Raw genomic sequence first — 17,358 nt, 5'->3', positions numbered from 1 at the left:
AATCCTTCATCAATGAGAATGAGAATGTAAAACAACTGGTAAGTAAATCCTTCACCCCGACACCCTCAATCCTTCAACAGTGACAATGAGAATGAGAATGTAAATCAACTGGTAAATAAATCCTTCACCCCGACACCCTCAATCCTTCATCAATGAGAATGAGAATGTAAAACAACTGCTAAATAAATCCTTCATCCCGACACCCTCAATCCTTCAACAGTGACAATGACAATGAGAATGTAAAACAACTGGTAAATAAATCCTTCATCCCGACACCCTCAATCCTTCAACAGTGACAATGACAATGAGAATGTAAAACAACTGGTAAATAAATCCTTCACCCCGACACCCTCAATCCTTCATCAATGAGAATGAGAATGTAAAACAACTGGTAAATAAATCCTTCATCCCGACACCCTCAATCCTTCAACAGTGACAATGACAATGAGAATGTAAAACAACTGGTAAATAAATCCTTCATCCCGACACCCTCAATCCTTCAACAGTGACAATGACAATGAGAATGTAAAACAACTGGTAAATAAATCCTTCACCCCGACACCCTCAATCCTTCATCAATGAGAATGAGAATGTAAAACAACTGGTAAATAAATCCTTCACCCCGACACCCTCAATCCTTCAACAGTGACAATGAGAATGAGAATGTAAAACAACTGGTAAATAAATCCTTCACCCCGACACCCTCAATCCTTCAACAGTGACAATGAGAATGTAAAACAACTGGTAAAAAAATCCTTCACCCCGACACCCTCAATCCTTCATCAATGAGAATGAGAATGTAAACGAACTGGTAAATAAATCCTTCACCCCGACACTCTCAATCCTTCATCAATGAGAATGAGAATGTAAAACAACTGGTAAATAAATCCTTCACCCCGACACCCTCAATCCTTCAACAGTGACAATGAGAATGAGAATGTAAAACAACTGGTAAATAAATCCTTCACCCCGACACCCTCAATCCTTCATCAATGAGAATGAGAATGTAAACGAACTGGAAAATAAATCCTTCACCCCGACACCCTCAATCCTTCAACAGTGACAATGAGAATGAGAATGTAAACGAACTGGAAAATAAATCCTTCACCCTGACAAACTTTACATTAACATGCATGATGTAAAACACATTTGTTACCCTAAGTCAGAAGCAATCGCACACACTCCTTGCAACAAAAACACGTGTTTTGTACCAGCAAAATACCTTTGTTTAGGTGCGTGTTTGCATGTACCAGCATAAGAAGAAACGTGTGCATACCGACGTAAAATAAAAAATAAATATTTTCACATCAGGTTAAGGTGGTCGGGATTATCCATTGTTAAATAAGGATAAAGCCTTCGGCCTACTCCACTGATTTTGAATCAGACAGTTTCTCCCCGATTTCCAATTAAATAAGTAGCAGAATCACAAAGATGAAGGTTTGGCTTTGTCCTGACATGTTACATGTTCCATGATTTGGCACATGTCTGGAAATGAGCCGCGAGTTGGACATAAAATGGCTGCATGCCGGAGCTTGAGGAAGGTAGATGATCACGAATGAACACCTGAGGCTAAGTGTGTGTGCTCTTTCCTGTTGTATTCACAATCAGTGGAGTATGGCAGAGTATTAATGATTGGTTGACGGTATCTCTGTGATATATTTATATATACTCGTATATAGCTCTGAGAAGATCGTCGTGGGGCCTGCAAGGCTAACCCCCGCTCGAGCAGGGAAAATGGCCTTAAAATGCGGGTTGTTGTTGTTGTTGTATAGCTCTTTCTAACCACTGAATCACTGATATTAATGACAGGGCAGTAAACATCATGACTTTTAAGGGCCGGAAAACCAGAGTTTCAAATATAATGACATTTAATGATGCACGGTAAGCCTGTTAGACTGCGGTGAGGATTTACGTTCCAACAGGACAATGACCCCAAACATACAGCCAAAGCAACACTGGAATGGCTTCAGAACAATAACATGAAAGTCCTTGAGGGGCCCAGCCAAAGCCCAGACTTGAATCCCATTGAGAATCTGTGGAAAGACTTGAACATTGCTGTTCACCGACGCTCTCCATCCAACTTTACAGAGCTTGAGCAAATCTGCAAAGAATAATGGGAGAAAGTCCCCAAATCCAGATGTGCAAAGCTGATACAGGCAAACCCAAGACGACTCGAAGCTGTAATCGCTGCCAAAGGCACTTCTTCGAATTATTGACTCAGGGGGCTGAATACTTATGCAAATTGAACATTTCTATATTAAATTTTTAATTATTTTGTAAACTTTTATTCCAAAAACAAAATACAACTTTGACATTATGGGGTATTTTGTGTAGATCAGTGACAAAAAATCTCAATTTAATCCATTTTAAATTCAGGCTGTAACAACAAAATGTGGAAAACTTTCTGAAGGCACTGTACCTATATATATATATATATATATATATATATATATATATATATATATATATATATATATATATATATATATGATATAGACATAAGGGATTGGCCATAAAAAGTAAATAAAACAATGGGAGGGGTGGTGGAGACCCCCAGGGATGTTTCTGTGTGAAGAAGAACCGTCATGGTTGAATTTTAACCTTTCTTGGCTCCAAAGGTTTCATCCTTTATAAACGTGAGACGGACCATTTTAAAAGTCGAAATGACCCCATGACAAACCAGTGTCTATCTCTAACCCCCCCCCTCTCCTTTTTATGATTATAAACCTCTTATCTCCATCCCTGCTGGGTTGCTTGAGCTCCATTGCTTTGTATCCCCAGTGTGGAGCCAATGGATCAGATTTCTCAGCACACAGGAAGCTCATTCCATACTGAGCAATGCTGATTCTGTCCCACCTGTTGCCGTATCATGGAAAGCATGCATGGAGGCCAGGTGGATGCTAGCTAACAGCAAAATGAACGTAGTAGACTCTAAGGAAGGAGGCACATGTGCCCACTGTGCTTGTTGCAGTTTCAGAGAGAGAATGCTGGACACCAAAAGAGGAGGAAGCAGGTTCTAAAATCTAAATAACAGTTTAATAATTACATTAATGAGCAGGATTAAATTGATATATGGATATATGTGGGAGCATGACATTCCCAGACCAGGAATCGAACCCAGGTCTCTGGTGAACAGAACCAATTCTCTGGTACGATTCACCACAGACTTGGGTTCGACTCCTGGTCTGGCCATGTAATTTTTCCACATATATCAATTTAGTTTTATTAATTGCAAGTCCTAATCAAAATGGAAATGTAAGAAAAGCTCATATCCATGAAAGGTAAAGAGTATTGAACACACCTGGTATCTGCTGGCAAGTGTAGCTTTATACTGAAGCTTAAAGCGCAGAAGGTATAAACCTCGATGTTTCATCCACGTCGGGGGGTACTGCCAGGTGACCCAGATTTGCTGATCCTCTCCTTGCACCGGTTGGCCTTGCAATGCGGTGCAGGGGTCAGGCTGCACTAAAACACAATGAAGAATTTCAAAGATCAATCGACACGAAACAAAATTCAACAATGTCCAAAATGCAAACTCAAACGTTATCGAGAAGGCCCTCTGAAAACTCACATATGTCGCGTTGATGTCGTGTCAGAGTTTCACTCGCAGAGCATCCAAGTTCGTTAACGGATGTTACGGTTATTTTATACACGACCAGGAATTGCAGATTTGCTTCTATGGTGCAGGTGTTTGTGCTTTTAAAAACACATTTTTTTTCATTCTCACTGTAGAAAGAAAGGACAAAAAAAATAATATATATATATATATATATATATATATATATACAAAAATGTAAATAAATAAAACTATAAACAAGTACAGATACATTCAACGTACACCACCCCCATGCCAACTAAATAATTAACATATTGTTATGAATTTGGGTAGATGAATATCTAGAGCCAGATAGATCTGTATAGGTAGGTATCTGACTGTCGTGATTGGGAATCTACCTGTAATAAGTTCTATGTTTAGCCCGGTTTGTCGGTATAAGCTGTATTGGTGTCCCCGCCACGAGGGGGCGGGGCGTGCTAAATAGTGCAGGGATTATGGGTAAAATTCCCTCGTTTGTCGTTCCCTCTGTCGCCAATCCAGTGTCCATTATGGTAACGCACTCATATAAACACTTAGATAGGTCCTTAGTGCACACATTAAATAATTCCCCTCCCTTACCACAACGACTTTGGGAAACAGGCAGGAAGCCAGATCGGGGCACCGCCGCATGGGCCGCAGCCAGCCACACCACCAGCTGGGCGAGCAACGAGCCTCGTGGCAGGCTATAGCCACGCTCAGGAGGACTGTGATTGGTCTTTGGAAGGGACAGAGAACTGCCCCGTGATTGGAGGGAAGGGAAGGACTGGTGGTTGGCCACGAGGGTGGCGTGACATGGTGGGCGGGAAGCACTCGGCCAATGGGAGGAAGCCAGCGGAGTAGAAAGATTCTGGAAGACGGGAGCACCGCACTGGTTGGAGGGGAGAAAGAACTGACGTCACAGGGCGAGTGATAAAACTGCTGACTTGCCGGCGTTTCACTCTCTTCCCTCCTCCCTGGCCAGGTCCGTTCCTGTCTCTGTCTGTGCTTCCTTGAAGTTCTCTTCGTGTCTCGTGTTGGAGATCAGCTTCGTGTTGGAGATCGGCTTCGTTGGAGATCGCTAGCCCTGCGTTGGACCTTTGGTGCTTTTGGTTTGTCGTGGTGCTCGGTGCTTTTTGGTGCTTTCGGTGTTGAAAGCGAACGGGACCTCGGGTGCGACTGGTGAGGAGCTTGCAGCGAGGTGCGAGGTGAGGCCTGATGGCGCACATCGATGCCTGTTTCCCGCCGGCATCAAAGCCGCGGCGAGCTTGCGTGCTTGGAGCCGACGATTCCTTGACTGCAGACTACAGACAGTGAAGACGCAACACATTTCACAAATACACGCCATAACGTTTTATTTTCCTTAATTCATTTTCCTTTGTCTCGTATCCGAAGTGTGAGTGGGGACGTCCCGATTAGGACATTTTATTACCGGCGCGTATTTTCCTGTCCCGCGATTCCTTGTAAATAAATCCTTGTATTATTTTCTGTATATACTTGAACGCAGTTTTCCGTGTCATTTATTTAATTTGCAGCGGCATTGGAGACGCCCCGAGAACAGGTAAGACTGCAGGGGTCTTGCGCCGCCCCTCCACCCCGCGCAAAAATTTGTATAGTTTTCTGTCTTCGAGTCCGCCATTGAGTTTTCGCCTCGAGAGCTAAGGCCTTCGCGATCGGCTTCCGTGACCGCCTGTCACACCTCTATATCTCCAAAACCGCTCCATGGAAAAAATGGCAACGTTGCTCATTGTAAAGAACTCCGCATGGAGAATAGGTGTTGTTAACTATGACTTCATTGGTGCCTTATTTATGACGTCATAATTCGACAGGGACAACGCTTAGACTGATCAGTTTGAAATTTATTGAGCATGATCTATGCAACAATAATATTAGAGAATATAAATTTATGATGTCATCGCTCACGTTGTCTCGCAGCCATATTGGATCAAAGAAAAAACAAGACCGAAAGTCTAAACAACGTAGCCGGGCTTGTAATATAATAAAAACCACAAACACCCATGATTAGCTTTTTAAATAGTCGCTAATGCTGTTTATAACATTAAACAAGTCAGGAGACGACGATGGTTCACGAGCGAACGGTATTCAATGACAAAGGACGGACTATAATCGAAACAGGCCCGGACAGGCCAGACCCGGAAATGTCAAAACAAAGGTTACTGACCTTGAAATGAGATCGAAAATAATGTATAATCAGTTATGAGGTTAGTTAGCTACACAATACCGAAAATTCGGTGAAAAATGAAATGGAAAAAAAAAAAAAGGAAAAATCGAGCTCCGTGGGGCTAGACACATGACATTGGCCAAACCAAATACGGAAACCCTTGTCAGATTCCACCAACTCCCTCGGAGAAAATGTAGCTTGAACTCGATTACCTCCTAACAAGACATCTTTTTCGGGCGTCGCTCCGCCCACAATGGGTGCAATACGCCCACTCTAGGCAGGACACAACTAGATCATGATATCAACCTCCCACACAAGTTTCATCAAGACCGGATGATATCATCAGATAGTTATGCTGCGGACAGACAGACAGACAGACACACAGACAGACAGACACACAGACAGACACACACACAGACAGACACACAGACAGACACACAGACAGACACACCCATGACGAATATAGTGGTCACTCTGTTTGATAACTCGTGAACCGACAAATACATTTGGAGGAATCCAGACATCAATGAGGTAAGTTTTACTTACAGAACTGAGGGAAGATCTACTGTAATCTATATACCCCACAGGGTTGGATTAAAAACATGCTATCAAAAAACGAGGCGAATTCCTTATTTCCGCGGTTGTTAGTCCGTACACCGCTTATTATCATCGATTCATGAACCATACACCTTTTCAATCTATCAACCTTGTATTTACAACATTGGGATTAAGATGTTCTGGTCATATTTACCATACTATTATTTTTACCATTATGAAAACGATACCACTGAAACGATACACTACTGTATTAAGAAACATGGTTTTAATTTGTCCGAAGCAATCTGAAGGTGAGGCATGAAGCCTAAGGCCTATACGTACCGTTTTGTTTGAAGAGACATAACGCTGATGCTTTCAATATTTGATGGTCATTTTAACAACAATCGGTTTGTTTGTGTTTCACATTGAATGGAAAACGTAAAGGTAGAGCATGGCGATTGTGATATATGACATGTTCGACAATATATTCGGCCTGAACTAAATTGGTATCAAAATGGTGGTGTTTGGAGCATACTGCCGTAATGACATCAGATGTAATCACATCACCTTGTCATGTGATCAGATCCTCAGCTCTGATTGGTATACGTTTGAGGGGACAAACATACATACATAATACATACATCCATACAGACAGACAAATACTGTTCTAGACGGCTTTGCCCTATGAGCTACGCCGTAAAAACGTTCAAAAACAAGAGTTGGCTCGCACCAATTTGACTGCGCAGGGTAAGTACCTTTTTAAACAGTCGCTACTGCTGTTTAACACTCAACTGAAAGAAATTTGGAGGAATCCCGACATCCTTGAGGCAATCTATGCTCATCGTGTCCATCACAGACAAACGGACCTGAGCCGAGATCTACTGTAATCTGTATACCAGAGAAGATAATAACATGACCCTTCCTGCTGCTTCCTTGTGGAGTGGGTGTACTTGTTATTAAAAGCAGTCCAAAATCCTTCGATCATTGGTCTTTTATACTGAAAACTAGCAACCCTTTGGTCTTCAAGCTTCCGAGCATCACAATAATTTTTTATTTTTTTTAAATATCAGCCATCATTTTTTTTTATATATCGGCCCCGGTGTGTACCTCGGTTTAGAATAAGTACACCGTATCCCTGCATGTCGTAAGAGGCGACTAAAAGGGTTGGCGTCAGGAAGGGCATCCGGCCATAAAAACATTGCCTCAAAAAGGGAACCATGACAATTACAACTACATATGGGCAGGGTACAGCCCGAAGTACCCCATGGGGGTCCTCACCCTCTCTCGTCAAAACTCAAGGTGGGGAACCCGATCGAAGCAAACATGGAAAACACTCCATTTATGATGACGAAACGTCTGATGCCCCACGTGGAGATCGGTTTCTGAGGTTTGGGACATGGAATGTCGGGACAATGACAGGGAGATCAGGAGAAGTGGTGGAAGTATTGGTCAGAAGAAGAGTGGACATATGTTGTGTGCAGGAGACGAGATGGAAGGGAAGTGGTGTGAGAATGGTGAAGGGTAGGCAGGGACAGAAATACAAGTTTGTGTGGCAAGGGTGCCCAGAAGGCGTGAATGGTGTTGGTGTCCTGTTTTTTGAGGAGTTTGTAGACAGTGTGGTGAGTGTGACGAGAGTGAGTGATAGGTTGATGATGGTGAAAATGATGATTTGAAAGCTCTTGGTGAACGTCATCTATGCTCCGCAGGTCAGTCGGAGCGATGAAGAGGACAAGTTCTGGTGTGCGATAGAGAAGCTGATGGAAAACGTGAAAGATGAGGAAGTTGTTGTGGTAGGAGGAGATCTAAATGGACATGTGGGAAGGAGTACAGACGGTTTTGAGGGAGTTCGTGGGGGTTACAGATACGGTGTGAGAAATGGAGAAGGTGAAAGGATTTTGGAGTTTGCTGATGGAGCTGATTTGTTGATTTGTAACACTCAATTCCAGAAAGGGGATAATAAGCTTGTTACATACACGTCAGGTGGGTCGACGACAACCGTTGACTACCTGATAGTGCGTAGGCGAGATAGGGGGCACCTCCGGGACACAAAGGTGATCCCGGGGGAGGAGGCTGTTTCACAGCACCACTTGGTTGTCTGCGACATAAAGGTGAAAGGTGAAGGTGAAAGGTGAATGAAGGTGTGGAGGTTGAAAGAGGCGATAGTGAGGGAGGCATTAAAAGAGAGGCTGAGTATGGTAGAGGATGATGTGGTTGAGCTTGAAAGTGGTTGGATGTCAATTAAAGATAGTCTGTTGGGAGCCGTTGGTGAGGTATGTGGATGGACTAAAAGACCACCGAGGCACTCGGAAACATGGTGGTGGGATGATGAAGTTGAAAAGAGAATTGACGAGCAGAGGAAGAAGTTCAAGGAGTGGCAGAAGGCGAAGGGTACGGGAGCAGAAACAGCAGAGCATGAAAGTTATAAGGCAGCCAGGAAGGCTGCAAAGAAAGAGGTAGCAAAGGCACAGGAGGCATGTAGGAAAATGTTTGGAGAATGCTTGGATTCGGAAGAGGGTCAGAGAGCGGTATTCAGGATTGCAAAGCAGATAGCGAAAGAGAGGTGTGATGTGATGGGGGTGAGCTGCTTGAAGGATGAAGTGGGACAAACCGTTGTGGACCCAGATCGAGTTAAAGGAAGATGGAAGAGATATATGGAAATGCTGTTGAATGCAGAGAATGAATGGGATGGTAACATAGAGAGTAACCCAGTTTTAGGACCGGCAGAGAAGATAACCAAGAAGGAAGTTGAGGAGGCGATAAAAGCAATGAAGAGTAGAAAAGCGGGAGGGCCGACGGGAGTTGTTGGAGATATGTTGAAGGCAGCAGGAAGTTGGGGTGTGAAGAGAATGACAGAGATCTGTAATCTGGTGGTGAAAGAAGGCCGCATTCCAGTGGCTTGGGAACTGAGTACCCTCGTCCCTCTATACAAGGGGAAAGTTGACCCTCTGGAGTGTGGCTCGTACTGAGCGATAAAGTTATTGGAGCATGGAATGAAGGTATTGGAAAGGGTGTTGGAGAGGAGGATAGGAAGAAGGTGAAGATCGACGAAATGCAGTTTGGATTTATGCCAGGAAGAGGAACGACAGACGCGCTCTTTATTGTGAGGCAGTTGCAGGAGAAGTACATTGAGAAGAGGAAGAAGTTGTTTCTTGGGGTTGTTGATCTGGAGAAAGCATTCGAAAGGCTTCCACGCGAAGTAGTGACATGGGCATTGAGGAAGTTATGATCCGGGCAGATATATTGGTGTACCACTACTGACAAGTGTCCATCTTACACAAGACTTTTGTGTAATAGTGGAAATGTTACTGGTACAAGCTCATAATTGTACAATGCATACAGTGCCCTCCATAATTATTGGAACAGTGAAGGAAAAATTTGTTATTATTTCTGCATACTCAAGAAATTTGGATTTGAGATCAAAAGATGAAGATGAGGCAAGAGTAAAGAAGGTCTGATTTTATTTCTATGTATAGATATTAGATATATATATATATATCGCGTAAGTGATGCGTTTCCTGGGTTTGAGTCCTGGGTTGAGTCAGAACTTTTTCACACTAGCCCCACGCAGGAATTTACCTCCTGTTTCTTAAATTGTTAGATGAGTTCATCTTCAATGCAGTTTCACACTTACATACACACACATACACTCACATCCGGGGTCTGTCTAGCAAGCACGTAAGACATCGGCCATTATAAAGCTCACAGTGTGACTGTGAGAAATCTCTGAGGATATCCCGGAGACTCAATAGCTCAGTGGGCTGTCACCACATAAGTGATGAGGTTCCTGTGTTCGAGTCCCGGGTTGAGTCAGAATTTTTTCACACTTGCCACACACAGGAATTTACTTCCTGTTTCTTAAATTATATACAGTCATGTGAAAAAGTAAGTACATCCCATGTAAAGTTTTGACTCTTTCAACATATTTCAACATACAGCTATTGGATCTTCATTTCAACAATATTGATAGATAAAGGTGATATAATCTATCTATAATTCCAGTAATCTCTGTGTGTTTGTTTGTACGTTTGTTTGTCTGTGACCGCTGTTTCTCGACAACCACGGGTCCGATATACTTTAAACTTGCCAGGTATATTGCTGGGGACCCGAGGATGTGCCTTTTCAAGGTTTCATATTAATCGGACAATTACTTACCGAGCTATGTCCAAAAAACGATTCAACCAATCAGAGAGCAGCGAGCTATCGCGTGTGCCGAACGTGGCGGACACACTCTGCCTCGGATGGCACATTTGAGAGCGTATTCATTTATTTCACGTTTGCAAACTATGTTGGCGCTATGTTGGCGTTAAACTATGTTTTAAAACTAATAAAAACCCCGGGGGGATTGTCACTGTACTCGCAAGCCGTTCGCCGTTCGCTTTGGCGTTGCGAATGGACCAAAACATTTCATGCACCAAACCATTTCATGTAAAGCGTTCGCCGTTCGCTTTGGCGTTGCGAATGGACCAAAACATTTCATGGACCAAACCATTTCATGTAAATAGAGGGGGGGGATATAATTTTAGATATAGATATAGTACGGGCATGCCCTAGTATAACAAATACCATGAAACATTTACATTTTGTAGTCCATTGTATAATTTAAATAAACATAAATGCAAATTTCGCATGTGGAAAAAGTAAGTACACCCTTGGCTCTAATAGGTGGTATTGCCCCATTTGGCAGAAACAACCTCAAGTAGGCGTTTCTTATAATTGTCTACCAGTCTCTGACATCGACTGGGAGAAATTTTTTCCCACTCCTCCATGCAGAATTTTTCAGCTTTTTTTTTTTTTTTTTTTTTTTTTTTTTTGTATACAAGATCGAGGCTCGTGAAAGAGCTAACATTAATCACACAAAAAGACAAACCGACACACAAAACACAAAAAACAAGGGGAGCGGCACACAAGATGGGGAGAGAGGGGGAAGGACACAAAAGAGAGGGGGAAGAGGGGGAAGGACACAAACACAACATTTGAGAGCAGGGACATCGGGAGGACTTGGGGGGAGGTGGGAGAGGATTAAAACATATGAACACTGCAAGGACTCTGGGGTGAATTACCGGGGGTAGAAAAGATCAAGGTTTTCGATGGGGGACGATAAGAGATGGTGGTGAACAGCTGTTTTAAAGACCTGGAGGGAGGAGTGGGATTGAAGGGAGTGGGGGAGTTTGTTCCAGAGGCAGGAGAAAAGGGGAATGAAAGAGTGAAGGTGAGCAGAGAGCCTAGACTTTGGCAGTTTAACCATAAGAGGGTTGCAGGCAGATCTTGTGCGACCTGAAGGAATATTGGGGGGACAGAGCACAGAGAGAGCTGGGGGAGCAAGGCCGGAGAGGAGTCGGTAGAAGACAGAAAGACCACCAACCTGCCTGCGGTGAGTGAGTGAAAGGCCCTCGGCGTTGACTACATCGCAGGAGATTCCAATGATTCTGAAAGCTTTGGCCTCAACAGCGTGAAGCCGAGCAAGGTGTGAGGCAGGAGCACCAGCCCAGAGGGGGGAACAGTATTCCATTCAGCTGCGGATGAAAGCCTTGTATGTGGTGAGGAGCTCAGGTGTGCCAAGGAAGGACTTCGCACGACGGAGGATGCCCAGTCGGCGACTGGCTTTGGAGGCCGGCTTGGAAATGTGGCCTCCAAAGCTGTGCGATGTTTGAGGGGTTTCTTGCATGTACAGCTCGTTTCAAATCCCCCCACAACATCTCGATGGGATTTAGATCCGGGCTTTGACTTGGCCATTCCAGAACCCTCTATTTCTTTCTTTTCAGCCATTCCTTGGTGGATTTACTGGTATGTTTAGGGTCATTGTCATGTTGCAAGGTCCACCTTCGGTTGAGCTTCAACTTTCTGACAGGTGGCCTCACATTATCCTCAAGCACCCTCTGGTACAATGAAGAATTCATAGTGGATTCCATGATGGTGAGCTGCCCAGGCCCTGATGCAGCAAAGCTGCCCCAAACCATAATATTTCCACCACAATGCTTTACAGTTGGTATCAGGTTCTTGTGGTCAAATGCTGTCTTTGGTTTTCGCCAAACATGTCTTCTGGTACTGTGGCCAAATAGCTCTACCTTTGACTCATCTGTCCAGAGCACATTGTTCCAGAAGTGCTGGTCTTTGCCTTGGTGTTCATTGGCAAGCTTTAGTCTTGCCCTGATGTTCTTTCTGGACAGCAAAGGTTTCCTCCTGGCACACCTCTCATGTAGATCAAATTTGTGGAGCCTCTTTCTAATGGTAGACTCGTGCACTTTGACATCAACAGTGGCAAGAGCTACCTGTAGGTCCCGTGATGACGTTCTGGGGTTCTTAGAGACTTCTTTCAGCATCTTGCGGTCTGCTCTCGGGCTGAACTTGCTGGGGCGGCCTGGCCTGAACAAGTTGGCAGTTGTTTGGAATCTTCTCCACTTGTAGATGATCTTCCGGAGAGTCGAATGATTGATTTCAAATTGTTTGGAGATCTTTTTAAATCCCTCCCCAGACTCGTAGGCATCTATAACTTTCTTTCTGAAGGCCTCAGAGAGCTCTTTTGATCTAGGCATGGTGACGCCGCACACTTCAACAACAAAGAGCAAACCAAACTAAATGTCTGATGTTTAAATAAGACAGGTTCCTCCAAGATCCTCTCTGACGATGTTCTGATCATTTGCACCGGAGCTGATGCACCTGATTCTAATTTTAGGTATTTGAAGTCGTGATAAATGTAGGGGTGTACTTACTTTTTCCACATGCAAAATTTGCATTTATGTTTATTTAAATTATATAATGGACTACAAAATGTAAATGTTTCATGATATTTGTTATATTATGTCACCTTTATCTATCAATATTGTTGAAATGAAGATCAAATAGCTGTATGTTGAAATATGTTGAAAAAGTCAAAACTTTACATGGGGTGTACTTCCTTTTTCACGTGACTGTATATATATTTTACCATTGTAGAACCATAATACTTTTTATGTTCAGTGCCACCATGTTAGTTAATTGTTCGCTCACACACACACACACACACACACACACACACACACACACACACACACACACACACACACATACATGCACACACATACACACACACACACACACACACACACACACACAGACACACACACACACACACACACACACACACACACACACACACACACACACACACACACACACACACACATACACACCTACCTGATCTTGCAAGTGATGACGTATTTTGTTGGGATGGAGTTGTTTTGCTCCGTTGACCACGTGCATTGTATGGTGTTCACATTTGGAGATCTGCATGACAATGATGGTCTCTTGGGAGGATCTGTTTAGGAACAATTACAATTCATTACACAGGATTAGGCCACTTAGCCCCTTATACCATATATTGGGAATTGGACTTTGGTCATTCATGCCTAATGGAGTGTAATGGCAGATTCGTGAATTTATGGCAGATTAGTGAATTTATTTTGATGAAATTATCAATAATAATCGGTGTTCATTTCGAGAATTTGTGTTTACACAGTCCATCAAAATACCATGAATTTTCCTTGGAAAACCACATATGTCATAACAATTAATTTTAGAAAGTTTGGTTGTTTAATAACAGACAGTTAAATACAAATACAAGACAGACAGTTAAATACAAGACAGTTAAAAAAAAAGTTCATTAAATACAAAATGGAAGATTCACAAGTATGCAAATTAATGTAAAAAGTTCCTATGCAGGGTGCACCATAACAGTTACACAAAATGATACTGACATGTACTCTTGCAATACAATGAATGGTCAGCCATCATGTGCCTTGCCATATTCCCACTGTTTACCCGTGAATATCTGGATATTGTATGTGCATACTGTGCACTGCACGCACCAATTGACATGCGCGTGTACTGAATCATGTGACAGTGCGACACGTGGTGCTGAGCAAATTGCAACGGAGCACGATTCGGTGAACCATCCCAGGTGTGAAAAAAACATTTTTTTGGAGTCTAAATGTCGTAAACGTGATGCCACGCCTTTCCGGAAATGAACATCTATGTACTATTGGCATTTTTTTTTTTTTTGTATGCAAGATCGAGGCTCGTGTAAGAGCTAACATTAATGACAAAAAACAACAACCGGACACATAAGACATAATAAAGGGAGCGGGAGACAAGATGGGGAGAGAGGGGGAAGCACACATATACAACATTTGAAAGCAGGGACATTGGGAGATCTGTGGGAGGTAGAGGGCTTGGGGGGAGGAGGCGTGGAAAGGGGGGAGGGTGAGGGGTGGGTGGGAGAGGTAAAAAAAAAACACATGGACACTGCCAGGACGCTCCAGGAAAGAAGTTGACATTTCAGAAAAGTGGATCTGGGTTGAATTAGCGGGGGTAGAAAAGATCAAGGTTTTGGATGGGGGAAGATAAGAGATGGTGGTGAACAGCTGTTTTAAAGACCTGGCAGGAGGAGTGGGATTGAAGAGAGTTCAAGATAGAAATGCCACAAAAATGGCGTGGCTGGACATGCTGGTGTTGATCGGAACACCATATGGTCTCTATGGAGACATTATCAACAAACTGACAATATCGGAGACCCTCTACGTTCTGGGGTGACCACGTGTGACGTCACGTTGGCAGGATAGCCATATCCGGTTGGTGCACCCTAGGAATCTGTTCCAGAGAGCAAGTTTGACAGCTCACAGCATCCCTGGCTTGCGACCAATCAGTGCCAGAATTGTCAGGAATCGGTTACACGGAATCGGAAATCGAAATCGGAATCGGAATCGGTTACATCCGACCATAACGACCAGCAGTATGTCCAATTTTGTTGCCATGTCATTGACATGCACATCTAGCTTGGTGTAGACAATGTCGAGGTTCAGGAGGCAATATTGGGCTGCTATTATCTTTACAGATAAGGTGAGGTTTCATCTTGACAGTAATGATGGCCATTGCCACGTTTATCGATGGGAAGAGGAACGTTACTCTGATATGTGGTGTGCAACATTTGTCGTTTGGTGGTGGAAGCGTAATGGTGTGGGGGAGGCATCACCGCACATCGCACATTGGAGGTCATTCATGGCAATTTGAAGTTCTACATCCTCATTTCCTCTTGTTACTGCAGGGAGGTCACATCACACTTCAACAGGCTAACATGCGTGCGCCCTCGCGCCACACGAGTGGTCACCAAATTCATCCCACAAGAGAACATTCACACACTTCCCTGGCCGGCTGTTTTCCCTGATCTTTCTCCCATAGAACATGTGTGGAATGAAATGGAACGGATATTGCACCATCTTGAAAATCAGCCAGTGACGTTGACCCAACTGCCGCAGGCCTTTGTAATGACATCCCTCAAGCTTTCTTCAACCATCTTGTGTCCTCAATGAGGAACCATTGCCAAGCATGTGTTACGGATTCGTCACTTCCGTTGTGGTGGTTTGCATCCACTTTAAATATTTCTGATTCCATGTACTATTATTGTGTTCAAAAGGTTTATTGTTCATGAACTGGTTTCAAAAGGTAAAAAAGTTAATGTTAAAAGAAACAGGAAACCGGATCGGGAACCGGACAACGAAGAGGAAGAAGAGGGAGAAAAAGGGTGGAGCGAAGGAGTCGGACAAAAAAGCCGAGTTGCTCCGGGTTCTGAAGCAAACGTTTGCGAGCCAGAGTCACTAGCGAACTTTCGGGTTTCTGGGAAAGGGATTCCTATGACAGAGTTGTCATCGTTGTGACCGGTCAACCTACGTGTCAGGTTTTGCGATCGATTCAGGAGATAATCATCGCCGTGCCGTGCGCCACGAGACCGGGTCGTCGGCCATTTTGACTCGCGCAGGACTTGTGCTTCGCTCGCGGTTTCGTCTCTTTTCGACCATCTCCACCGCATTCAGACGTCGATCTGGGGCGTGTGTGTGACGTGGCTGTTTGAAGGTTAATTCGTCCATACCCGAGGGTGTGATCTCTCAGTCGCCTGTAGGGCGCCTTTGGATTTCCCAGGCACCTTGAGGGCGCCTTTGTGCAGCTTCGGCTGTGTGACTGTATTTGCCATCCACACGGGATTCTGGTCTCGATTGGACCTCGTTCTGGCGATCGCTGGAGCGAATCAATTTCGCCGCGAAGCCGGGAATAAGAGACATTGGGGAATGTTCGTGTTTCACTCACTTGGAGCACAGTGGGTTAAATATTACAAAACTGATGGTACCATCATAGGACATATTGATTGTACTTTTGAATACTATTATTGTTGAACTGTTATTCTTGTGTGATCTTAATACAATATTTGTTGGTGAGTAACAATTGGGGTGGCTTCTCCGTTGATCTTTGACACACAGAATAACACATTTTTTCTGCCGTGACTCCTCTTGGGGCTCGGAGGTACACCGTGACCAAGGGGTCGGGGAGGAGCACGTAACAATGTGTCAATGGAAATGGTGGTCCCACCAGATACTGAGCTCTTAACTGACTTTTGACCACAAACCTCTGCAAGCATCTTCTCTGGTAAAGGTTTATCTTGGTCTCATATGTCCATTAAACTTTGGTCCAACACTCTACTGGCTCATCTCTGTACTTCTTGGCAAATTCTAATTTGGCCTTCCTATTTTTTGTTGCTGGTGAGAGGTTTGCATCTTGCGGTGTAGCCTCTGTAATTCTGCTGTTGAAATGTTCTACAAACAGTAGATTGTGACACTTTCACCCCTGCACTCTAGAGGTTGTTGGTGATGTCACTGAGAGTTGTTTTCGGGTTTTTTCACAGCTCTGATAATTTTTCTGTCATCAACTGTTAGTTGTTTTCCTTGGCTAACCTGGCCGTTGTCTATTGGTAAGTAAACTTTATGCTTTTTTTTTTTTTTCCAAATTGTTGTATTTGCTATACCCCAATTTTTGTGCTATGGTTCTAATTTAATTATTCTGTTCTTTCACCTTCCAAATATATTTATATAAATTGTTTATGAACTGCTTTTTTATTTTTGTAAAACTGCTCGTTTTTCTTTATAAACTGCTTGTTTTTCTTTATAAACTGCTTGTTTTCTTTATGAACTGCTCGTTTTCATTATAAACTGCTTGTTTTTCTTTATAAACTGCTTGTTTTCTTTATGAACTGCTTGTTTTCTTT

At 43.4% G+C, this 17,358-nt stretch overlaps 1 protein-coding gene across 8 annotated transcripts in view; it reads right to left on the bottom strand.

Moving 5' to 3' along the window:
- LOC137422082 (ciliary neurotrophic factor receptor subunit alpha) overlaps positions 1-17,358 on the bottom strand; it is a 174,085-nt gene that overhangs the window by 98,128 nt on the left and 58,599 nt on the right. For all 8 annotated transcript variants that reach the window (XM_078772916.1, XM_068108831.2, XM_068108829.2 and 5 more), the window contains 3 exons: positions 13,464-13,584; positions 3,572-3,726; positions 3,302-3,465 (listed from right to left, as the gene is read on the bottom strand). In XM_078772916.1, the coding sequence (XP_078629042.1) occupies positions 3,302-3,465; positions 3,572-3,726; positions 13,464-13,584 (440 nt within the window). The remainder of the gene's footprint in view (positions 1-3,301; positions 3,466-3,571; positions 3,727-13,463; positions 13,585-17,358) is intronic.

The sequence above is a fragment of the Myxine glutinosa genome, chromosome 2 (genome assembly GCF_964187855.1).
Source record: "Myxine glutinosa chromosome 2, kmMyxGlut1.1, whole genome shotgun sequence".
In the NCBI taxonomy this organism is placed as follows: domain Eukaryota; kingdom Metazoa; phylum Chordata; class Myxini; order Myxiniformes; family Myxinidae; genus Myxine; species Myxine glutinosa.
The sequence above is the reverse complement of the archived record's forward strand: the minus strand, read 5'-3'. Positions and strand labels throughout refer to the sequence as shown.